The sequence below is a fragment of the Onychostoma macrolepis genome, chromosome 20 (genome assembly GCF_012432095.1).
Source record: "Onychostoma macrolepis isolate SWU-2019 chromosome 20, ASM1243209v1, whole genome shotgun sequence".
NCBI classification, from domain to species: domain Eukaryota; kingdom Metazoa; phylum Chordata; class Actinopteri; order Cypriniformes; family Cyprinidae; genus Onychostoma; species Onychostoma macrolepis.
This window is the reverse complement of record NC_081174.1, coordinates 463909-489897: the sequence shown is the minus strand read 5'-3', so window position 1 is coordinate 489897 and position 25989 is coordinate 463909. Positions and strand designations below refer to the sequence as shown.

General features: G+C 36.6%; 1 protein-coding gene across 1 annotated transcript in view; it reads right to left on the bottom strand.

Moving 5' to 3' along the window:
• Window positions 1–1395: 1395 nt before the first annotated feature.
• Window positions 1396–25989, bottom strand: part of lama4 (laminin, alpha 4) — a 51944-nt gene continuing 27350 nt past the window's right edge. Inside the window, exons 15-40 of the mRNA XM_058756630.1 lie at window positions 25670–25818; window positions 25390–25531; window positions 25053–25146; window positions 24709–24825; window positions 23525–23710; window positions 22869–23008; window positions 21887–22051; window positions 21216–21361; window positions 19552–19714; window positions 18478–18611; window positions 17697–17868; window positions 17129–17260; window positions 16875–17017; window positions 16643–16772; window positions 16023–16160; window positions 15542–15675; window positions 13801–13959; window positions 12538–12691; window positions 12270–12454; window positions 10083–10272; window positions 8992–9147; window positions 7185–7344; window positions 4759–4889; window positions 3686–3779; window positions 3082–3201; window positions 1396–1833 (exon numbers count right to left, since the gene is read on the bottom strand). Coding sequence (XP_058612613.1) covers window positions 1688–1833; window positions 3082–3201; window positions 3686–3779; window positions 4759–4889; window positions 7185–7344; window positions 8992–9147; window positions 10083–10272; window positions 12270–12454; window positions 12538–12691; window positions 13801–13959; window positions 15542–15675; window positions 16023–16160; window positions 16643–16772; window positions 16875–17017; window positions 17129–17260; window positions 17697–17868; window positions 18478–18611; window positions 19552–19714; window positions 21216–21361; window positions 21887–22051; window positions 22869–23008; window positions 23525–23710; window positions 24709–24825; window positions 25053–25146; window positions 25390–25531; window positions 25670–25818 — 3780 coding nt within the window. The 3' untranslated portion in view covers window positions 1396–1687. The remainder of the gene's footprint in view (window positions 1834–3081; window positions 3202–3685; window positions 3780–4758; window positions 4890–7184; window positions 7345–8991; window positions 9148–10082; window positions 10273–12269; window positions 12455–12537; window positions 12692–13800; window positions 13960–15541; window positions 15676–16022; window positions 16161–16642; window positions 16773–16874; window positions 17018–17128; window positions 17261–17696; window positions 17869–18477; window positions 18612–19551; window positions 19715–21215; window positions 21362–21886; window positions 22052–22868; window positions 23009–23524; window positions 23711–24708; window positions 24826–25052; window positions 25147–25389; window positions 25532–25669; window positions 25819–25989) is intronic.

Sequence of the window (25989 nt, the reverse complement as noted above, 5' to 3'; positions counted from 1 at the left end):
CTGCTACATGTCTCAAAAAAATTTGGCATGGGGGCAACAAAGCGCTGAAAAAGCATGACATTTTGAAAAGATTCAGCTGGGAGAACATCTAGCAACTAATTAAGTTAATTGACATCAGGTCTGTAAGATAATTAGCTATAAAAGGGATGTCTTAGAGAGGCAGAGTCTCTCAGAAGTAAAGATGGGCAGAGGCTCTCCAATCTGTGAAAGAGTGCGTAAAAAGATTGTGGAATACTTTAAAAATGACGTTCCTCAATGTCATATTGCAAAGGCTTTGCAAATCTCATCATCTACAGTGCATAACATCATCAAAAGATTCAGAGAAACTGGAGAAATCTCTCTGCGTAAGTGACAAGGTCGAAGACCTTTGTTGGATGCCCGTGGTCTTCGGGCCCTCAGACGACACTGCATCACTCATCGACATGATTCTGTCATTGACATTACTAAATGGGCCCAGGAATACTTCCAGAAACCACTGTTGATAAACACAAACCGCCGTGCCATCTGCAGATGCCAAATGAAACTCTATCATGCAAAAAGGAAGCCATATGTGAACATGGTCCAGAAGCGCCGTCGTGTCCTGTGGGCCAAGGCTCATTTAAAATGGACTGTTTCAAAGTGGAAAAGTGTTCTGTGGTCAGACGAGTCCAAATTTGACATTGTTGTTGGAAATCACGGACGCCTTGTCCTCCGGGCTAAAGAGGAGGGAGACCTTCCAGCGTGTTATCAGCGTTCAGTTTAAAAGCCAGCATCTCTGATGGTATGGGGGTGCATAAGTGCATACGGTATGGGCAGCTTGCATGTTTTGGAAGGCACTATGAATGCTGAAAGTTATATAAAGGTTTACACCACATACTGCAGCTATTACAACAGCATGGCTTCGTAGTAGAAGAGTCTGGGTGCTGAATTGGCCTGCCTGCAGCCCAGATCTTTCACCTATAGAGAACATTTGGCGCATCATTAAACGGAAAATACGTCAAAGACGACCACAAACTCTTCAACAAACCTATATCAAGTAAGAATGGGACCAAATTCCAACACCAAAACTCATAACCTTGATTCCCAGACATCTTCAAACTGTTTTGAAAAGAAGAGGAGATGCTACACCATGGTAAACATGCCCCCATCCTAACTATTTTGAGACCTGTAGCAGGCATCAAATTTTAAATGAGCTCACGTTGTGCATAAAATTGTAAAATTTCTCAGTTTAAACATTTATGTTCTCTATGTTCTATTGTGAATACAATATTGGCTCATGTGATTTGAAAGTCTTTTAGTTTTCATTTTATTCAAATTTAAAAAATGTCCCAACATTTCTGGAATTCAGGCTGTACTTCCTGCAGGAAGTTGACATTTCACAGGAATTCATATAGAAATACAGATATAAAACAAATATCAGAAAACATCAGCTTTATTAAGGTGGATTGTATGGCTTTGTTAATATTTTGTGCATATTCGTTTAAAGTATCAGTATTTTAGAAATTACATACCTCAGTTTAAGATCTTTTTGTATCAGTTTAACACAATGCTTGTAGTGCTCTGGTTTACAATACATTAGTGATTAATTAAATATTTCATAGTGATAGAATACTGTAGCTATAAATGATGCTGAATAGACAGTGACAGTGGTGCTTCATTCTTTACTGAAACACAAGCAATGACACAGGTTGATTTCTGTTGCCGTCGCTCAAGCAGCAGGACAGGCACCCACACCGACTGCACCGCTGACCAAAGCCGCTTTACTGAGGCTCACAGGAGACTCGTTCACAGACAGGTTTCTCATGCAACCCGTGTAGCCTCTCCTGCTGTGGAGACTGTGAGGCAGCATGGAGTCTGGAAGAGAGTAAAGGATCAAAAAGATTGGAATAAGCTCTCTCTGAGATTTATGAGCTACAATTATTGACTTTAGTGTAGGAATAAATACAACATTCACTCATACAGTCACAAAGACAACAAGAAACAGAAAGAAACAGCATTGTGCTTAGATCAAACCTCATGTTGTATTCCAGTCATTTTAAAGGGGTCATGAACTGAGAAATCAAAATTCCCTTGATCTTTTGAGACATAAGAGGTCATTTTACTATAAAAACGTCCTGTAAGTTTCAGTAACACGTAACAAACCATAATCCATAGCAACAAAAGACAATACTTTATTTATACTTTTCTGATAAGAAGTGTGTGCTGCAAATGCGAGCATTTTTGACGATCGTTTCTGTCCAGTCCGCTCGTTTTATCTCGTTTAACCACAGCTGTCGTCAGTTTTTTGTCTGGGAGTGGCAGCAGGTATGCGTTAAAATTTAAAATTGGAGCCTGTACTACATTGATTCTTGCATCCAACATCACAACAAGATGATATTTTAAGCTCCTTATGTAGCCGAATCTGCGTTGCTTTGAATTAGCCACCTCAGTTCTCCCTTTGTATTGCCTCCAGCTAGCGCGGTGACGTAATCGTGACGTCGGCGCAAAAAGGGTCTATTTAAACAGAGCGTTCTGATGAGGGGGGTTATAACAGGACAGAAAATAGCTTATTACTTCTAAATTATGATGTTTTTGATGTAAAAATCTTGATAACATTATAAGAGGACCTCAGAGAACAGTACAAAATTATTTTAAAAAAGGCAGTTCATGACCCCTTTAAACCAGAAAAGATTTTCCCCCCAAAAAATGCTAGAATGTTCTTGCATTGGACTAAAACTCGCTGACTTTGGTATAACAACTTTCCAAAAACATTTTGATAACTTTTGTACTTTTTTGGGATTTCCCCCGACCTTGTTACACATGTGGTCTTCCTAGTAAAAATGGTAATAGTAAAAATAATACATACAGGTTTACTGTAAATTTACTGTCATTTTAGATCAGGAGCACCTATTAGGCAAAGCACAGCACAATGGCCAAGAACAATCAGCAGTTTTTATTTTGATAGTTAACACTCTGAAGTCTGACTGGATGAGCCAAAATTGATCCACTTTATATTCGTTTAAATTTAAATGCATCATTTGATACATTCCACTTATTGTGTATATACACATGTAAATTCTAATAACATAGATAACAGACAGACATAGACAGGTGGTGACTGACCTGGGGCTCCTCCAATAAACACTGGAGAGCTGCTGTTCTGTGCGGTTTCACGAACAGGCCCCACAACATGATTCACCTCTGAATCCACATCCAGCTGCACCACGTTACCATCTCTGATCACTGCAAAACACAGCAAAGCTTAATGATAGCACCGCACTGATGAAGGGCCTTCGCTGCCTCACTGCCCAGTTAGTCACCTAACCTAACAGGATTCCATAACATCGTGTAATAATTATCTATAACAAATTCAAGTCCTATACAGGTGTGTAGCCATCATTTCAGAAGTGAGGGGGACAGAAATGTAAACAATAAATAATTTTTTTTTTACTGACTTTTGTCTAATTGACAGGCTTTATTTTTTCGTATATCTTTTAATTGGCTAAGAAATCAAATACACTGCTAAACAATAACCTATAATTTGTATTCTATAATATTTTTTCCTAATAACAATTGGTAATTAATGATTGGTTTGTACAAACGCATAATAAAGCAGAAAAGTTTATATACTGCAACAAATGTTATGTCAATTATCACTGCATCCTGCACGTCATATGTTATTACTAGATTTAACAATAAAAAACTTGTATAGGTTTTAAGTCTCTACCTGTGATCTTGTGCCAGTTTCCATCACAGATTTCTTGTCTGGGAGACACGTAGGTGGAGAACTCACGGATACCATTATTCACCACAACGACCACCTACAAAACCCCATCAAATCAAACACATGACTTCACTGTTCCTATTAAATATCTCTCATGAAAATAAGCAAGAAGAAAAATACATGCACAGGAAAACATTATGAAACTTTTGCATTGCATTCCCTAAACTCTGTATTTTTGGTTACTGCTGCTTGCTCAAACAAGTATTACAGCACAGGAATCATTCTGAGATTTCTATGAACACTGCAAGATTTAGTAAAATGTGCTAATGAATTATATTAATTTTTATATTATGCTTAAAAAAGAAGAAATAGTTCAGTTGTGCAGTAACATAAGAACAGACTGTGGTGAATGATTTCAGATTTAGGCAAAAATTATCGCAGTCAAGTGAAAAGAGAAAAGCCTCATTTCAAAACAATTATAACTGATAATGATGAATGAACACAAACATGCAAGTTACATCACTATGTTACTGTAAATGGTAGTTAGTTAATAGCTATGATATCTATATAAAAATGTATTGTTAACATTGAAATGAATAACATTAATTAACTTTGGGGGGGAAAAAACAAATGTACAATAGGTGTCCTTCCTTATTATGACTGACCTTTAGGAATGAGGGTTGGAAAAGACAAAAAGATGTCCACTTTATTGTATTGAATGTGCACAGTTACTTACAGTTTTAAAAGTATATTTTTAAAGAGCTGTACTTGCAGATACTATAATATTAATGAAAGAAAAAAATGCTCTTAATTGTACTTTTTTCGAATATAGTACACTTTCATGACTATATTTCTTCTACATTTAATACTTTGTAATAATGTGGAATTGAATGTTTTACTTTAAAGTACATTTTAAATAATTGATTTATAATCTTTGTTATGCTTTGAAGAAGTACAATATTTGATGTGTTGACTACTAAATGTATACTAAAACATAAGTCAGTAATATTTTCATGAACACAAACTGAATCACACATCATGGGATTTATAATAAATCTTTGATAGCATCTTCAGACCTGGTTTTGATAGATGTACAGGGTGAGATATTCCTTCTCTCCGGTGAAGACATGCAGTAGCACTCCTGATGTCACACGAGGGCGCACCTCTATCACCATCTTAAATCTTGAGCCAAAATTAAAGGAGTCATCTGAATGTCAGGAGAAGAACATACTTTATGTCAGCATATTATCCTTGGATTAGCTTATAACCGCAAACAGCTAATGCATTTAGACAAAGGAGACATCTGATTCTTGATCACTGCAGTGTATTCAGCTGTTTAGCTGTGCATGCTGGGATTGTGTTCTCTTGAGCCAAGTAGAGTTATGTGCATGTGTAACCCTGTGACCACCACACTAGGGCGTGAAATGTCTCTATGCACATTTAACAGCTGCAACTCCATTTCCCAAGACCTTGAGGACTGCTTAAATCTTCCCCAACCTCTGCACCAACCAATCAGATGGCTGAACAAGCGGCAGATCACATTCCACTTCTCTCACAGGAGCCTCTGTCTGTCTGTGGCTCTCACTTATGTGTTGGGCTGCTTGTTGGGTTATTCTTTTAGTGGTATTCTTGCACAAGACCACCATGAGAATTCAAGCTGGTTAGTGTGAGTTTGGCTCTCACCATAATGTCCCTCACAAGCAAAACATGCTTTGTCTTGATAAATTAGCAATTAGGGTTAGTGTAATGGGTAAAACAGTCAAATGTTTATCTACTCGTTCTTTGCCAGTACTATTTTCCACATTTTAACCTCTTAACCGTTACCCCCTCCACTTTGATTATAGATGTGAAAATGCACTATCCAAACTCAAATTACAACCAAATGGTTGTAATTCTTAAACACTTTGGAATACAGACCTTAGGTTTGTCTCTTTAAAAAAAAAAAAAAGAAAAAAGAAGACAATCAGCAGATTATTGCTGAAGTGAAAGCATTTTTAAAAAATGAAAGCTTAAAAAAAGTTCATGTTTAAGTTTGTTTATTAAGATATGTTTATGTTCTCAGAGTGTATATATTTACACTAAGCGCAAAAAGCCTGCTTTGTTGGCAGAGGCTATTTGCACTAACTCCGCCCACCAACATGTGGTTGGGTTGGACAACATTACAAAAGACATCTATCAATTTGCAACTTTAGTGACGTAGATGATAAACACTTGACGCATTCTTTATGACGCGAGCGACCCGAGTTCAAATCCGCCTTTTGCCGAACTCGTTCTTCTCCATTTTCACATCTCTTATCACATCGGAAAGGCATTTATTTTCAATAAAAATGAAGGAAATAATCGAAACGTTTAAAAAAAAGTATTGGGTAGGGTAGGGAGGCTTTATTGTCACAATAAGGTGGCATCCATTTAATAATTCTAACAAAAATGATCATTTACACTCAATGTTATTGCATACTGTTTTATAATGTACCACAATACTGAGGTGCAGATATTTGCCACTATTTGCAAAAAGTAGTATAAATAGCAGAAAATACTGCTATTTTCACTTGGAGTAAATAGAATCCATTGCTATGTGCGCTAAGTGCAAATAGCCGCTGCCTCAAATTTATTGTAAAGAAAATGTGAAATTTTTATATAAAATAAATATTTCACAAAATATTTTGTAATCTAAATTTAAATAAACTTAAATCCTTGTCTAAATAAGTTATGTGTCAAATTTGAAATTTATATCACAAAAATTGTGGTTCCTGTGAGATTTTGTTCAGGAGCTATACCAATAATAGCCACTGGGAGACACCCAAACTTCATTGAACTTTTTTGATGCATTTTCCTATTACAAATTTGATATTTGTCACAAAATTACTTCCATCACAAAATAACCACCAAATATGGAACCTTGAGACTCAGACCTTTCCAACGACGTGTTTTGTCAAGATTATCAAAGATTTTAACTGTAAAATATTGTAGTATATTTCGAATTATGCTGGATGCAGGATGCTGACAGTTAACAGGTTAAAATAGTAAAATCATTCAAACTGAAATAACAAATAGAATGGCAGTTATGTTCAGATGCTATTTTAGTGTTTTAAGTTAAACTGAGCAAAAATGTTGGAAATGTTGGCACCTAGCTAAAATATAAATGTATGTGGGTTTATTTTTTATATTTAAACGTATTTTACTTCAAGTAACTTTTTTATCATTTTAGTTTTAATTACCGATAATAACCCTGCATGAATAAGCTATTTCACATAACTTACGCTTAGTCCACAAGACATAACAGCTTTTAATAATAGCGTAATACCTTTTTTAATGAGTAAATTATTCACTGAAATGATGAAACTCTGTTCCGTTAATGTTGCTGAACAATAAATCAAGAATGTAAATAAATACCCAGGGGGGTCAGTCAGCCATGGTGGGAATACCGTCTCCTCTTTCTCGACACTAAAACATTTAATTAAGTGAATTTGAAAGAGAATAGTAGTGATATATTGTATGTTACCCAGCAGCACATATCCTCCCTCCTCAGTGAAGTATGTCCCTGGTTCAGAGGGGCCCTCATAACAGGGTGTGACCCCAAAACTGTGGGAGGCAGAGGTGAGCCAGCGGCCATTCAGCTGGAGACTCCGCACACAGCCAGAGAAGCCAGACACAGACGTCTTCTACAGAAGTAAGAGAAGAATGAGAACTTCAGAAACTTAAATACATTTCATTAACATCATCACAAAATAAACTCAAACATGGTGATCAGGACCCAACACTAAGCATATAACACTAAAACAAATAAAAGGACACGTTATTAAAATATTGAGTTTTTTTATGATGTGAGAAGAAAAGAAAGTGTTATGTCCTATGACACAAAACTATAACAGTGTAGGAGACACTGTCTAAAAATATTGATTTTAGCAGTCATTATACAAAAAATATTTGACTGCAGAATGCAATCCAAATGAGGTATTCCAGACAGGCATGTAAAAAGATACATAATAATGCTGTTAATATGCTATTTAGGATTTAGCATAGCATGTCACACCACATGACATGTCAACCTCCCAAAACAATTCCTTGTCAACTATCCTTCATAGATCATAATTTCTCAGCAAATTGTTCCTTAAACTGTTGCTCTGCAGTGGTTGAACAGATCTTTGTTACAGCATTAATTAATTTCACAATATTGTGTATGATGTCCTCCAATGTCCTCCAATAATATATGAATTCTATGTTAATTTGACTTCTAATCTAATTGGGATAACTGCATCAACCCTTGAGCTTGATTTATCATGGTGAAGAAAAAAAGACAACACTTTCACTATTTCTGCACCATTTGGAGTGATCAAATCCTGAAGCTGTACTATGTTACTGATACACTTCAATAAACATCAACAACTTCATCAGCAATTATTTCTTATAATAATGCAGAATTGTTAACGCATATAAGTTTTAATGATAAAATGCATAGGTGAAATTGATAAATTTATAAGATTAATAAATGCTGCAAATATTGTTCAACAATATTTGAAGAAAGTTATGTTAACAACTGTGCTACTGGATCTTTTAAGTAAACTAATCTTGTGACTAAAACGTGACATGGTATAATAAAACACTAATCTGAGGAGCGCAGAAACCTGGCTATCTCAGCTGGTAAAACATGTGACTTCATCTCGGGATTGTCAACTAAAACCATCTATTTTAAAACATTATACTTTTGCGCAAGATTTAGCTACCCTTGTGAAAAAGAAGTCCTGTATCTGCAGATGATATCATTTGAAAGAAATAAAAGGCCACTTAAATGTACTTAAAGAGAGTACACTTTCATGATCTTGTTTCTTAACACACATAACTCAGAAACAAATGACATTAAAGTATATTTTAGTTCACCATAAATGCCATTATATTCAATTTGCAGGTAAGTATGCATACTCTATTACTATGAACAGTCAAGAGTGTGCTACAGTGCTTGACAGTGAGGATAGAAACACTAGTAATGTATTCTGATGCAGCTGCTTGCATTCCAGACAGGCAGCCGCTCCACAGACAATAAAATATATCAGCTCTATATAAGTTAATATAAGCTCTGAAGCTTTCGTGAAAAATTGCGCCTAATTAACACTATTTTAAACTGTAACAACACAGGATATTTACAGTGACAGACTGTTAATGCCAAGATATTTAGTGCGCTACTGCACTTGTTTACTTACTAGTTTCAGTTAATTTTGTGATGATAATTACTTGGATTATTCATTCTCAGATAGATTTGAATGATTTGAAGCACCTGAGGGAATAGGGCAGTTAATGAGGGATCACAATACCTGAATGTTTTTCTTGGCCTGATCAGGTGGCACCCCGCCTACATAGAGAGGGTCTTGGACAAGCAGTGAGATGTTTCCGCCTGGAGCTCTGTCCTCTAATACCGTAAGACCGTCAATCATCAGTCTGCCATTATTTCCACTTCTGATAAAGATTATCTACAGAAGGAAAGAGAGAGAGAGAGAGAGAGAGAGAGAGATAAAGTGTCACAAAAATAACCACTCCTGTAATAGGCAAACTATTCAATAATTACATGCTTATTTGGGAAGAGGATTCTGTTACTTGCAAGACTGACAAATCAAACAACTGAACTGAACATCTCAGCATTCGAAGGCTGTGTTCTCAATTCTAAACAACTCTATTTTAGTCAAGGATCTTACACTGACTGCTTTTGATGAAATCTCACCCTCTTTTGCTTACGCTTACACTGACAATAACTGTCTTATGCTGCAAGTGATGTAAATTAAGCTTACTATACTAAAAATTCCAGTGGGATGTCAATGTAAAGGTGAGTAATTTGGCCTCTGTAGAACTCTATATGTTTGGAAACAATCATTATCTGCACTGAAAAAAAATACACTTAGGAGCAACTTGAAAGAAAATACTCAATTTGTTACAGCCAACATTATTAGTTTTTCACATTTTTTATTTTATTTTATTATGATTAAATTTTTATTTTTTTCAAAGACACAAACATTCATATGAAATAAAAAATATATTATTTATTATAAAGAGCATACACTCAATCAATATATTTTCTTTAGACATAAGCCAAACTGTTACTTCATGTAGGTCAGTATAATTTTTTGGATTTACACCATAAAGCTAAATTAGCTATAACATAATTGTTTTATTCGATGTTTCATTTAGTGTTCCTACTATAATTAAAGAGAACTTTGAAAGACTTTATATTTATTTATATATTTGTGATATCTTTTTAACATACATAATAAAATAAAATAAAATCCACAATAATTTATGCAGTCAGTAAAACTAGCCAGTATGTGATCTGCAGTTTTTTGTTTTTTTCTCTCTCTCTCTATGGGGAGTGTTACGTATTTGCTAGGACAAACTGAAATCAGATTTAACTTACATCATGCCACTGTCCATCACTGTATTTCTCCTTGGTTCTGATTCTGACTTGGTTCTGGCCCGAGCTGAATGTGAATACCAGCCTTCCATGAGTGAGGAACAGAGCCATGAAGTTCTCCTCAGACTCGTCAGCCAGGTAGAAGATGAGTCCGAATGCTGATTGAGTTTTCAACGATAGAGAAAAGTGAGATCTAAAAAAGATGGAAAAACAGAGAACACTGTTATGGTTTCGCCAGGTCCATCCATCTATCTATCTGTCTATCTATCTATCATTTATTTATTCATTTTGCTCTTTAAAAATAAAAAAGGGTATTCTGTTGGATTCAAGTCAGGTGGTGACATTTACAGCGGGTAAAATAAATATTGAACACGTCACCATTTTTCCCAGTAAATATATTTCTAAAGGACATGAAATTTTCACCAGATGTCGGTAACAACGTGATTCAGTGATTTTGGCCCATACTTCCACAGTGTTCAAATCTTGAAGGTTCTGTGAGCCTCTTCTATGAACTCTGATCTTTAGTTTTTATTTTCTGTTGGATTCAGGTCGAGCCCGGTCTCATGAAAATGCGTATAAATAGTACGCCAAATAAAAAACGAAAACGTGGTATTTATATGCAAAAATGGACTTTGGTGTATATATATGATACGAACGTGTTTGGCGTGCATATAAAATGCAGTTTTCGCGTACATATGATACACATCTACGCCACAACCCTAATCCTACCCATCGCGTAGTAGCATATACACGCCAAAGTCTATTTTTGCGTATCAATACCACAAGTTTTCATTTTTATTTGGCATACTATTTATACACACTTTCATGAGATCGGGTTGTCAGGTCAGGTGATTGGCTGGCCATTCTAGCAGCTTTATTTTCTTTTTCTGAAACCAGTTGAGAGTTTCCTTGGCTGTGTTTGGGATCATTGTTTTGCTGAAATGTCCACCCTCGTTTCATCTTCATCATCCTAGTACTGCAGGTGTTGGGACTGAAGCTAATATTAATTTCCACTGACTAGGGGCAGGATTGCTTTCTAATTTCTGATTTATTACACATAACTTCATTTCTGAACTTGTTTATTTTGTTGTCTTTGTATGTATGGAATACTTGAGTTGTTACTGACATCTGGTGAAAATTTCAAGTCAACAGCACCTTTAGAAATATATTTCCTGAGAAAAATGGTGACGTGTTCAATACCCGCTGTATAAATATAATTTCCTCAGCATTTCTGAAGTCATGCAGTCCCATATCATTACAGTCACACTCTTCACTGTCAGGACTATGTCAACTATATAGCCTGTGTAACTATACAGCATATGCATATTATTATTGTAATAGTATGTGCATTGTACTGTTTTCTCACTGGTGAATGAGACGTGAGGTAATATGACAGTGTTGCATTCATCCCTCCACCAGCGATGCCTCATTGTGTTGCTGGATACTCTCTGGTCTGCCTGAGCCCGGTCATTTGTTTTTGAGGAAGCGTGGCTTTGGAGAGTGATTTGCAGGAAGGGTGGGATCTTATGCTTTCAAAGCTAGCTTGCTATTGCTAGCCTCTCCAAAATCACCTACTCTACCTTTATCTTTGTAGTGCCACTCACTGAACAGCTAACATAAAATGTTATGCCATGGTCTGTCTGAATACTCGATTCTGATTGGCTGGCAGGTGTTGATTAAATTCGTTGAACTGCACAGGTAGTTCCAGGTCAGTTTAATCACGTTCTATATTAATGCGCTTCCTATAAACATTGGTAACCATAGTAACATACAGTTACAGTTAAATAGTGATACAGATGAAAATAACCGTAATTTTTATCGTTCCGGTCAAATATTGCAGCGCAAATATTATTAACATCTTTAATATGTGAATGCTGGCAAATGACCATGGCATAAACGGGATAATCAACGGCTAGCTGTGCATTAAACGATTTGCATGCACTTCATGGAGGCACGGAGGTTCTTTGCCTCCACGTCGTGCATTCAAATTGTTTAATGCACAGCTAGCCGTTGATTATCCCTTACTTGTTTATCTGTTTCAGATAAACTGAACATTTTTTGAGCTATCCAGTGGCTATACTATAAGTGTCATGAAATATCAAACAAGAAATGTCACCAAGGAGCCCATGTTGGAAATACTAAATACTAATTCCACTTCAGTCATCCTTCTTTATACCCAACAATACTCACTCATCTCTGATAACACTGGCAATTCCTGTGTACTCATGTCGGCTGTGGGCAAAACCGCCATAGTGATGGGCGTGGCGGGTAACACGGGGGCGAGAGGATAGGTAACAGGAAGCAGCCTCTGTCTCCGGAACATCCAAAGGATTGTTCTTTAAGCCATGTGGCGTGCTAGACTCATCTCTGCCCACCTGAGAAACAACAGTATGTTTAAGTGTATAACAGTGTAATTACACACTGTATTCGTGCATCTGTGTGTGTTGTTATGTTGCACCTTGCGGGAGGGTCCTGGACTTCTTCTAGATGATTCTCTGCGGTCTTTATTGTTCAAAGCAGCAGGGGGTCTCTCTAGTGGGCAGTCCTGAAGCGACACCTGCACGCTCTCACTGTAACGTTGGAAGTCTTCTGGCTCTATATCTCTATCCTGCCTGCATCACACATCACATCACAGTTGCATAAATACGTCACTATAGAATATAACATTTTGGAATCACACATGACCAAGGTTTGTTACTGTTAATATGTGTTAAGAGCTGTTTTAAATGAACAGTTCACCCAAAAATGAAATTTGCCTAAAATGTACTCACCCTCAGGCCATCCAAGATGAGTAGATGAGTTTGTTTCTGCATCAGAATCACTTGCTCCCCAGTAGATTCTCTGCAGTGAATGGGTGCCGTCAGAATGAGAGTCCAAACAGCTGACAAAAACACCACAATGATCCACAAGTAATCCACACCACTCTAGTCCATCCAAGTCTTGTGAAGCAAAAAGCTGTGTTTTTTTGATAAATAAATTCATCAAGATGTTTTTAAATTCAAACCGTTGCTTCAGAGTCCTCTATCCATAATATTGCTCTCACCAGTGAAATCTGAATCAGAAAATACATATGTGGAATTTGATAAGAGAGGACAACAAGGGATGGACTTTTTCACTGGAGAAAGCATTATTATGGATTATGAACTCGTATTTTGACCAAAATCAATGGTTTAAAATTAGATGCCTTAATGATGGATTTGTTTCATAAAAACATGCAGTTTTTCGCTTCACAAAACTTGGATGGGCTGGAGTGGTGTGGATTACTTGTGGATTATTGTGATGTTTTTATCAGCTGTTTGGACGGCACCCATTCGTTGCAGAGGAACCATTGGTGATCTAGTGAAATAATGCTAAATGTTTACAAATCTATTCATATGAAGTAACAAACACATCTATACATGGCCTGAGGGTGAGTACATTTTCAGCAAATTTTCATTTTTGGGTGGACTTAGACAACATTAAGGCTGTATTTTATGACCATCAATACTTGAACAACCAGCCAGACAGGAGAAAAAAAGATCTAAATCCATGATGACGGTGCAGAGAGCTCTACAAGAAATTTAGTATTCAGTGAAGGTCAAAAAAACTACAACAACATAATATCACACAATCACAGCCATTGCTATCAGAACTGGGATTAGATCAATTAGGTGTTTGTCAACTCTGTTCAACATAGTCTTGTTCGTAAAGGGCTTTGGTGAGTGTAGGTTGTATTTGTTACCTGCTAAGGTATGCGTAACTGATGCACCCAGTGAAATTCTGTATGGAACTCGTAGGAGAGCCTCCATAGTAGAAAGTCTTTGGAACATTATCTGACTGAGATGAGGAAGACGGCTTCTTCTTATCCTGCTTGTCTTTGTCATCAATGACAAGTTCATACCTAGAGATCACGAATAACAAATGGTTGATGTAACAAGTGTACACATATAAGGACAATTCAAAAGATTCAGAACTGTATTCATTAGGGAAGTGTGGAATGTTGATATAGGATCAACAAAATTACCATTGTTTTCTCATCAACAACAGTGACGATGAGATGCATAATAAAAATAAATAATTTAAATTAAAACTACTGTTCACAAAAATATGAGAAATAACTGTATTCAAACTGTACTAAATTTTTTTTTAAAGAAGATAAATATAGAAAGACCATTAATATAATTTATATAAAAGTATGTTGGAGATTCCCCTGCTGAGGCTGAACATTGACAAATAGATGAACACTGGTAATCTGAACGGCTGTTGCCACTTATGGATATGATAAAAACTTTATATTTCATAAAACATAATAAAACAAAAAAAAAGAAAGTAGAATTGTGATAACTTTGCAAATCTTTGTTTAAAAAAAAAAAAAGTGTCAGAGCAGGGAAATGGATTTCATTTCCAGAACAAGCCATTTCAAAAAGGACACTGTAAAAAAAAAACATAGCAGTAGTCAAAACCATAAAAATGCTTGTGACCGTGTAGTCCCAAAGAGTGCTTTGCAAAGACATAGAGCAAAAGTAACCCATGAGTTTCTGAGAGTAAAAAAGTGGAATATTTTGCAATGGCCAAGTCAATCTCCTGATCTCAACCCGGTTAAGCAGCATTTCACTCGCTGAAGACAAAACTAAAGGCAGAAAGACCCACAAACAAACAACAACAACTGAAGTCAGCTGAGGTAAAGGCCTGGCAAAGCATCACAAAGGAGGAAACCCAGTCTCTGGTGATGTCCATGAGTTCCAGACTTAAGGCAGTCATTGCCTGCAAAGGATTCTCAACAAAATATTAAAAAATTTACATTTTATTTATGATTGTATTTATTTGTCCAATTATATTTGAGCCCCTGAAATTGGGGGGACTGTGTATAAAAATGGTTCCTAAGCTTTTTATGTTATGTGTTTGTTCAACCCCTTGAATTAAAGCTTAAAGGGTCATGAACCCCCCTGTTTCTGCACTGGTTAATTCTCACCACAGTTTTAAAAAATGCTAAAAATGTGGGTGTGGTGCGCAGCGGAGCGGAGGGGGAAGAGGGGAGACGGACAACACAGACAACTTCGGGTTCAGACAGTTTCATTTCGCTCCCATCGAGATAAAAACACAAATAAATGCACAGCCATTTGCACTCTGCATCGAAAACATATACAGTATATGAACATGCTGTTGCACCTCTGATAAAAAAAATAAATAAAAAATTGTCAAAACAGGGAAATGGATTTCATTTCCAGAACAACCAAGCCATTTCAAAAAGGACACGGTAAAAAAAAAAAAAAACATAGCAGTAGTCAAATCCATAAAAATGCTTGTGCAGTGTAGTCTCAAAGAGTGCTCTGAAAAAATGCTGTGCAGTGTCTCGTGTATGTGAACATGACTAGATAGAATAGGAGGAGTTAAATTTAAAATGCAAGACAATTGTAATTTTAAATTCAACGCAAATGTTGTTTTCAAGTTGGAAAAGATGTTGAAGAAAGTCAGCAACTTACTTCTGATTGGTGACTGAGGCAACTAAGAAATGAGATCGTCCATCATTATAATTCTTCTTATGTGATCTGACTCTGGTTCCTTTGGACTGGAGCACCACAGCACCATTCTCCAGTGAGAGAGAAAACTCATCCAGCTAGAACAGAGAAAGACTGGCTTGATCTATAACATCATGGAAAAAATATGTACCCTCTGCATCAAACATACATTCACCCAAACCCCTTTCATCATATACAGTAGCAAGAACAGTTTCTACACTAGCAAGGACTCTGCAGGTTCATATGGGAGAAAAGCGTTGTACTCTATGTGATGCAACCACTGAAACAGGTATGTAACTTCATATGTTTCAAATGACATAAGTAACAAAACCTTGAGTCTCCTTCATTTGTTGGTTGGTTTAGGGTTAGCTTCACTTTCTTTTAGGTCAGTTTTACCCAGTCAAGTCTTGTTCTGTCTCTAAGAGGATAATAAAAGAGCCTGTACCCCATCTCTGTGGAAGAACAGGAGTCCATTGGACTGCAGAGTTCTGAAGTTTAGTCCTCCTTCAAAAGACTGGAATGGTGAGATTTTAGCTGTAGAGCCCAGATAGCCATCACCCGTGAAATACACCTTACGGGACATCTGCAGGTTAAAGACCACAACAGTACTTTTAAAACGTCATAATAAATTTGTGTGATTATATAATTTAGAACATACATTACTACATTACACAGACATAATGATATCCATAATGGTAATTGTTGAATAAGTTAAATACAGCATTGACGGAAATGGCATTTGTGTACATTCGTGAGCCTGTGATCATTTAACTGTGTTCATTTAACCAATTCCTTTTTTATCCATGGTTGGAGTAACAAAATTCAAGTATCAAAGTGATGTGGTCTCATTCACGGCATCAGGCAAAACAGCACAAATCCAGCAATGTTATTGCAACTGGTGCTAGTAGGTAACATGACAATAACAACATGGCAAAGGTAGAACATCTTAATTACATTCATACTGCACTCATACATACTATACAGAGAATACCTTTTTAGAGGTCGCAAAGTACGAGTACACAATTTCAGATACAGTCTATGACTATAGGAAGGTGTGCTACATACAAACGATTCCTCAGGACAGCCACTGCTGATGCCAATGGTTCCCGGCTCCTCCAGGAGATTGAAGTCCTTTTTCTGGAACTGGAAGCCCTTTACACAACCCTTCAGTCCCACCAGGGATGACAGCTCTGGCCTGTGAGACATAGGCTACGGCTCATTCATATTGCTAGGTTGAGTGTTTGAAATGAGTAGCCTACTGCTGATCTGAGGATTAATATGCAACAATGGTTCTCACCTAGAAAGCAGAATGCTAGAAGGAGCTCCTCCAATATAGATATCAGAGAACGGTAAGGGTTTCTTCTCATTTTCCATGGACTTAACATGGCTTCTGTCCACTAACAGAATTATCTTCTTAGAGTGATGATAGATTACAGACACCTGAGAAAAAAATAGCAATAATAGGGTGTTAAAAGCTACAATGTGTGGCCATATTATGTTTAAAGATATGACTTGATGAATGCCCTGGAAGTGGTGTCAAGACAGCATTACCTCATGATATCGAGCATCATTGATGTGGAGTTTGGCTAAGTTACTCTCCATGATGACAGGACCATTAGTGAAACCAAAGTCGTACATCAGACGGAGAAACCCATTTTTCAGCTCCAGCACGAAAAAATTTGCCTGTGGCATAAATCCAACAATGCAATATAAAAATCATTCACTTTATATACTGTAGTGGCAGAGTGGGGTAAGGTGTTTCAGTGAGTAAGCTGAATTGCCTCAAAAATTTTGTATATATTTTCTGAAGATTGTGAATGAACAGGAGAAAAGCAAAAACTATTTTTGACAGTCCATATTTACAATGGGTGCCAATATTAGTGCAAGACATGGTATAAACAGCATCGATAATGTTTTTTTAGTTTTACATTTCTAAAGATTATTCATGAATAATTTGGAATATGGAATTATAGTTATACTTTTGCTTGTTATGTCCAACAAAGGATTAGTTTTTTTAATTTTTTGCAAAACCTTCTATTAAGGGTTTTTTCCACCTTTCTATTTTTGTCCCAGAGCAAAACAATTTTAGAAGAACATTTATAAATGGAACCATATTTACCTCATTAACCATGAGGAATAGAATGCCATTGTTGGCAACAGTTCGAACTTCGATATCAAACCGAGTAACAATGCCAATTTTGCCTCTTCTCTCAATGTTGTTGACTAAAGCAAAGCCGCTGCCGTCAAACAAATAACTTGTCACACGACTCTGAGAGAAAGCCAACTTATGCCTGGAAAACACACAGATCACAACGTATAAACAGACCATATACAGCACAAAGTGCCTTACAGCATGAACTTTGATGTCATTCAAGCGTAAAAGACACCTTTTGTGAGAAACATCTGAATAAAATATCTTAACATTTAGAGATAAGAAAATGCGAAAGCATGAATCCATACAATAATAACTATATGTTTTCAGGATATCAAGCACAGTCATAGAGCTACTGATGCATGGACAGACCTTTTTATAGTTGAGCAACTCATCTCATCATACCTAAAATATTGTTTTGCATGCTTATTGGGCTAATGAGACCTAAAACTGTATTCATGCAATTTTCTGCTTGCTAATCAAGTAGGTATTAAGAGACCACAAACATCACGATCTTGTTTTGATGTAACATTAATTAAACATAAAAAGACTAAAACATATCAATAAATCATTAAATGGCAAACCAAAACCCATAAAGGGAATAAGGGAATATTGATTGAGCTAGATAAACTATTAACACTTAGGGCCATATGAAACTGTTTGGCCCCAGCTTTAGGCAGTGTTCACCTACAGTACACAGTGTTTACGGTTTAAAAGCATGGAGGGATGTAAGGAAGGGTTTCTTTACCTGGGACAAGGCATCGATTCCACAATATCCATTTTGTGAAGTTGCTTAAAGTTGTACAAACTGACGACATCACTATTCAAAGTCTCTAATTCAATGCAACCAACAAAAGGAGCCAAAGTCAAAGCTGCAGGAAGCTGGAACAACATGATGGACATTTATTCATATGAATTTGTTACCAAAAAAAATGTTTAATTACCCTTTAACTGGGTTAAACTTTGTTTCAATAATCCACTCTCATTAGAGTATTCATAGACTTTTATGTTGGGTTAGGGTTAGAGTTATTTGAAAAAGTTGAATTGTACTTGCTAAATTACTGCTAATAGTCAGCAGAACGTCTGTTGGGAGACCATAAAATAAATTGCTAGCAGATATTAAGTCTACTAAAACTGTAATGACTTGTAGTTGACGTAGTTGCAAAGTTACTTAAAGTTTAGTATAATGTCTGAAGTGGATTATCGAAATAAAGGGTTAAGACCCTGATATACTTCAAGCGAAATCTTAAAAAGAACTGGTGTGACTTCATTTTGAAAAAAAAAAATCAGGTCAAAACAAAGTTTGTTTTGGAGTTTGAAACAGCTTGCCAAAGCAAATCTCTAGAAAATTTCATTTTGGCTGGTAAACACCTTCACACTACCATTGTACTCTACCTTCTTTGATGTGATTTTTTTTTTTTACTGGTTCATTTCTTTTGTTCGGTCTTTTGAATTTTTTTTTAAAAAACACTAGAGAGCTACTTTATAGTAGAAATTGAAGTGTTTAATACTATAAAGTCGCTTGGCAAACTATCACATAAAGTGCTATATAAGTAAATATAACGTTATTTTACTTGACTGAAGTGCTGAACTGCAGACCTTGTGCAACAAATCCACATCATTATGATCAGATGCTTTCTTAACTGCTATTTTCTCACCAATTTGTTATTGAGAGAAGAAGCTCAGCACATATTTACATATTCATCTGTTCATTCAACTTTTTACCCCTAAACAAAAACATGAAAAAGAACTTCACTGTGAGTATATCAGAGCCTTTACCCCTATTTGAGACATTATCCTTAGAAAAAACTGATTTTTGCACCTTTACATCAGGAGGCACTCCTCCCACGATAAAAACATTGTCTTTAGGATCAAGATCAAACAAGGAGTCTGTCCCATCTGCCTCTCCTTTCTGGATAAACTTCTGCTCTGCGGTGGTGTCTTGACTTGGAACCGTCAGGAACACTTTACCATGCCGACCCAACCTACCAGAAAGAAGGGTAAATCCAGTGATTAGAACTATATACAAATATCTGCATGCATGGTCTCATTACAACAGCCGCAAAATAATTTAATAAACGGGTTTAATTATGGAACATGTTCATTAGTGAAATCTTGAATTACGGTCATGTTTTAATTTTAAATGTGGTTTTAATTTGGGAAACAAAATGGGATTGTCACGAATCCGGTCTGTGAACTTCCATTCACTCACCACCAGAGGTCACTCACTCACCACAGTGACTCTTGCACTACACTAAGGCTGTATCCGAAATCGCCCCCTACACCCTCATTCACTATTCCCTACATTAGTCCACTCATACAGTTAACTTGAAGGAGTGAATGAAAATGAGTGAGTGAATGCGGACACTCAGTGCACCGGAAGGACTGCCGCTTTTGCATGTTTGCTTGCTGTTTAATAATCATTTGAATCGGGCAGCTCCAGTAGTAAGATTGAAGGATTTATCTTGAACTCTTTTACGGAAATTATGTATAAACCCTAATAGTCAATTTACAATTAATTTGTACCTGTGTTGTATTACGCCGTGGACGAGTGCTTCTAAAATAAATGAATGGATGATTCAGCTGCGGGCGCCATCTTCTGGCGAGACGCGGGAATTCATTCAGCGCGCGACTCTCACAGTGCATTATGGGTTATCTCTAGCCGTTGAGTGTACATCGGTTGTACACTCGTTTTTGCAGTGCACTCGAGAACGTTCACTATGGTTTCGAACACCACTTAAAATGGCTGTCCCCTCAAATAGTGTACTATTTGAGGGTATAGGGGGCGATTTGGGATACAGCCAAACTGTTGCAAATCACCTCTGGACTACAGTTCCCATCATCCATTGCACTGACCACACACACACAGCTGATTCCCTTCTGAACGCCTTACTTAAGCCATGGACTTTCTCTCCCTCACTGCCGAGTACTGTATAGCGTTTATCACTCTCCCAGCGATAGCTACTCACGGAGCCCAGTTTATTGTCATAGTCTTGCCTTGCCTGTTTTTTTCCGTGTTCTTATTCTAGCCTGTGTTCCCTGGATTATCCCTTGCCTTGCCGTGTGGATACTGTTTGCCCCAGCCCGGACCATTGCTTTGTTTACGGATTACCTCTTTTGTTTTATCCTTCTGGATATTGTTAGCCCACGATTGAACACGCCTGTTTAGGATACTTCTCTTGCCTTGCCCTCTATATACCTGTTTGCCGTTGTTTGACCCTGACATGACCTTATGACCATGTCTATGTTCAGAAATAAAAGCTTGCAAATGGATACGCAAGCCTCGCGTCTCGTTGACCCCATTACAGGGATGTATCTCAAAAAAAAAAAAACAGCAACAGGCTCTATAAACTTCAGATGCAACAGTGCTAAAATTTGTACTGTAATTGTATTTAAACTGACCCCCATATTTGGCTGCTGTACTTTGTGAACAGTTTCTTAAGAAAAACATTATGCATGATCATATAATGAAAGCAGTTGCTCTACCTCTCCACTTTAACAAGATTGAAGACAGGAGGCCAGGAGCTGACTGGCTTTGAACTGAGAGGAATCTCTACAACCTCTCCTCCCAGATTATACACATACACCAGATTATCGTTCTTTATGGCCAGTCCCATGTAGTCCTTATGTCCCTACAGACACAGAGAAGTAGAATCGGCATTAAACAGGACAACGCATTGCATATGAAATAAATCTATATTGAATAATTATAGCCTTCTTTATAAATTCACCACATTTATGATGCAGATGTTCACTAAATGTCATTTATTCCAGCTGCTAGTGTCATTTATTTGCACATGCTTGTCTACATTGCTTTAGCTAGAGTCACTAAAGGGACTATGCAAATCAGATAACTCTCATTTGCTGCCAGTTTCTAAATGCTTGGCTGTGGAAAATACAGCAGACTACAACAATCTGGAATACTTTACTGGAGTGTACAGAATCACATCACCAATGCAGACACCTGCAATAATTCATATTTATTTTATACAGCAGTAAAATAAACAAGAAATTAAGTAATATTTCTAGACATGGTATTGCATGTTACTCTTGTTTATTTTTGCTCTGCCAATGAAAATATGATCAATTGTCTTATGTCTCCAGCAACACACAATAATCATTCCTAAACCTGTGTTTTCTCTCTCACTAGAGCTTACTTGCTTGTCTCCCAAGTAGAGTAGAAAGCGATCTTCTATGGGGTCTTTGTCTGGGTCCACTCTTATGTAGAAACTGATGGATGTGACTGTCTTTAGCTCGTCTAGGTTGGAGTGGGGATGAACTTCTACAGAAGACTGGCCATTAAATTTCATGGACACTTGCACCTGCAATTATAGAAAAGAGTTTCATTTTTACACTTTACAGGCATTCAAACTCTTGTTGTAGTATAATATGGAACTGGCAAAAATGCCAATGTTCTTCAAGCTTGTATTGCTCCAACTCAAAAGGAATTTCTTTAGTCATAGGGAACTATAAAACTCAACAATATTAGTGCAATGTTTGTTTGTTTTTTGTGATCCCCATAGTCCTGTAAATATAGCCCTTACATTTCCATAGTTTCTTGTGTAACCCATTGCTGGTGAGTTTTGTCAAGCCTATTCATGTTCATGTTCAAGTCAAGTCCGTCAAGTCTGTTATCGTCAAGTTCTTATGCTCAAATCAAGTTCTGGATAGTGTGCAGTTTACACTTGTGAAAAAGAAGTACATTTTAGCATACTTTAAAAAGTACTTTTTACTTCTTTTTTTATTATTTACAACTGAAATACAAAATAAATATTTCTCTTACTCTTTTCACTTATGTCCCAATGATTATACCTCTTGGTCTCAGGTTTTACAGACTTGCTAAATATGTAGCATGCAACAGTGACTGCTCACACTTCTTACTCTTTAAAACATTTAAAAATGTATTCAATACAATGTTTTAAGCCTTTCCAAGACAAGACAAAGACACAAAGACTATGCACGTTTTGTGAATTTTGTGCAACTCTTCACTTCATTTAAATTTTTGGTAGGTCTGTGCTGAAAGGCGTTCATATTATTACAATGAAATCTCAATGGAGATTCCGAATGTGACTGACTAAATGTGTTGTGTTTTACATGTGGATCAGTCAAGATGATGTTCATTTGTAATGCCTGATGTACCTTCTTTGCGACGCTGCGGGCCTGTGCAATGAGTTCTCTGATTTTCATGATGTTTGTGGAGATATTATTAACAGGTTTTTTCTCTTCAACCACACGCAGCTTACTGAGTAGCTGTGGCACAATCTCTGACAGGTCTTCAACTAAACACATACAAAAAAAACATGCAAACTAAGTAGGAAAACATTTGCGACACTCTTCATAATCCTGCACAAATTCAACAGTGAAAAAGGCCAAATTGCTCCCTTTGTCCATTAAAATTAGGTGGATATAGGAAGAAAATCTATGTGGCATATAAATAGCACTCCTCACACAAAATGCTTCAGTATACCAAATGAATTAGAACATCAGAATGAGAACATTATACTGGAATGAGCATAAATATACAGTACATGGCTAACCCGAATTGTGGGTAAAATGGTCCGTTTTTAATTAAACAATTTTTATCATTATTTATTAATTGTTTTTCTCATTTATAATCAACATTTGTTTCATCAGTGTGATAGAATTTTGTATTTTAAAAATGAGTAGTAGTCCAAACACCGTAAATGTGTCTACAGTTTCTACATATAGAACGTTCAAAAGCTACTGTTGCTACCTAAATGATATTTAAATGGTACTACTACTCAGTTGAGTGGAGGTGAGCAGGGCTACCATACCTGCCTCACCAGCAGACAGAACAGTGCGATCAAAAGCGGCGGCGGAGTACGCCTCCTTTTTCATGTTGCTATCCCACTCCTCCACTCTCTTTAAGATAGGTGTCACCATCTGCAACACTTCAGCAGAGCGGTTCAGAGTGCCCTCGGCCACTTCCTGAGTGAACTGCAGACGTTTCGGAGTTCGATCTGAGGTAACAACACAAACAAAAAAGACAAATTTATTCACAAATATGTATTATAATGCAAACATTTGAAAATGCACATGCTGTACTAGCATAGAAACACAACTGGTCTGTTGGCAAGTAAGTCATTGCGAGCAGTCTCTGTACTAGATCTAAACTTGACTGGAACTCTTCATGAATGTTTTAAACCTGTTTTGTTCAGACTAAAGGCAAATAACACTCCCCATGGAAAAAAAAAAATAATTAAAAAGAAACAATTTTGTTCAAATAGTATTTCCAGTCTGTCTGGAATGACGTGATGAAACAGAACAAACTGAGACCGACTAAATCCAGAAGAACTGTGGCAAGATGCTTCAAAAAACCTACCTGCAAAGCTACAGTACTGTAAAAAGTTTTAGGCACTTGTGTAAAAATGCTGTCAAATGAGGATGCTGTCAAAAATAATGTCATAAATAGACTTTATTTAATCAATTAACCTCTATTAACTAAATTAAATCAACATTTGGTGTGACCATCCTTTGTGTTTAAAGCAGCTTTTGCCCTCGGTGCACTTGCACATAGTTTTTCAGGGAGCTTTGCAGGTAGGTTTCTTAAAGCATCTTGGGGACGTTGGCACAGTTCTTCAAGGATTTAGTCTGTCTCAGTTTGTTCTGTTTCTTCATGTCATTCCAGACAGACTGATGATGATCAGATCAGATCTCTGTGTGGAGTACAAAAAACTGGATTATTTTGTACTGGATTATCACTGGATTATTACAATTAATGGTTAAATGAATGTTTGGAAACATAAACTGATATTTCATAGTGACACAGTACAGCAAAAGATAGAAATAACTGACTTAAAACCAGTTTTTGTTGGTGAAAATACTAGAATACTAAGACTTTATAAAAGTAGAGCAGAAATATCAAATAAAAACAGAAATGCCAAATTCAGAAGCAAAGCTGTCAAGACAGGCAGAGATGGTATACAACATAAGCAGGCATGGAACCATTTATTCTTGCCTTTATGAATTGCACTGATGTCACTAATGATCCTAGCTATTTTTTTAGAGGAGCTTTCCATCATTTCATTGGTCTCTTCAATGTATTTCTTATTGTCAAGGACTGTGGATTCAACATCTGCAAAACAAAATTCAACACACATTCTGCATTAAAATAACATCTTATCCACAACTAGCTACTGTTTACATTTTAAACTTGGCAATGTGTACTATTATTGGCTGTTATGACTAAGTGTTTGTGATGTTCTTCATTTGCAAGATACTGTACTATTGTCAAAAATGGAAATGTGGAGAAAGTTTTATCCAAGTAGAAAAAGTATGAAAAAAGCACTTTCTCTGCTTTACCTCTCTGCTTAGAATTCAAGGACGAGGCCTCTGTGAAGATATCGTTACTCTGAGAGCGTGTGAGGTTCAGTTGAGAGTTTAATACTTCAGTAGCCTGAGAGAAATATCAGAATACATTTGAAGTAACCACATTAACCACCTTGCACACAGATATATTGCCATTCAAAAGTGTGGAATCAGTAAGACATTTAAGACATTTTTGATTCTTCTTTTCACCATTTTTGTAGATATACAATAATTCCACTCTCCTCTTTGAAGTACCTTGGAGTCTTGTGCAAATACCATGAAAAATGAATGGTAAACATTCAGAAATAGTAATATCAAAGTATATGCTTACGTCATAAGTACTGCTGGAGATGTTGAGAGCGGTCAGGGCAGTGATGTTAGCATCATCTATGTTTTTGACAATATTGTCATACACATTCAAGGCGTTCAGGGCTTTCTGTACATGTCCATTTGCATCACTTCCTTTCAGATTACTAAATAAATGAAATAAGACCATAGCAATTGTCATCTGAGTGCTGGAATGATGCAACAGCCATTTTGTGACACTCATGGATGAGAGTCTATCATACAGGTGGAGAAATAACATTAGTCATTTATGGTTTGAAACTCACTACTGAAGTTCTTCAGCATGTCTCTGCAGATCATCAGCATGATCCTCGGCTCTCAGAACTAGATCTCTGTCAGACTGAGACAACTTCTCTGTCTTTCTCTCCAGTAACACACGAGCCCCATCGATTTCTGCATGCTGTTTTCTCACATTCTATACATACAGATTGAATAAGACAAAAGGAACAATAAATACATTCATAGAGGTTTAAAGGGGTTATTGGCAATGTACGTTTATGTTCTTCAGCTTATATATTTCAATTTTGGTATGCCATTTCATTGTATAAATTTTATTACAACACAGAAATCTACTTTAAAAAAATCA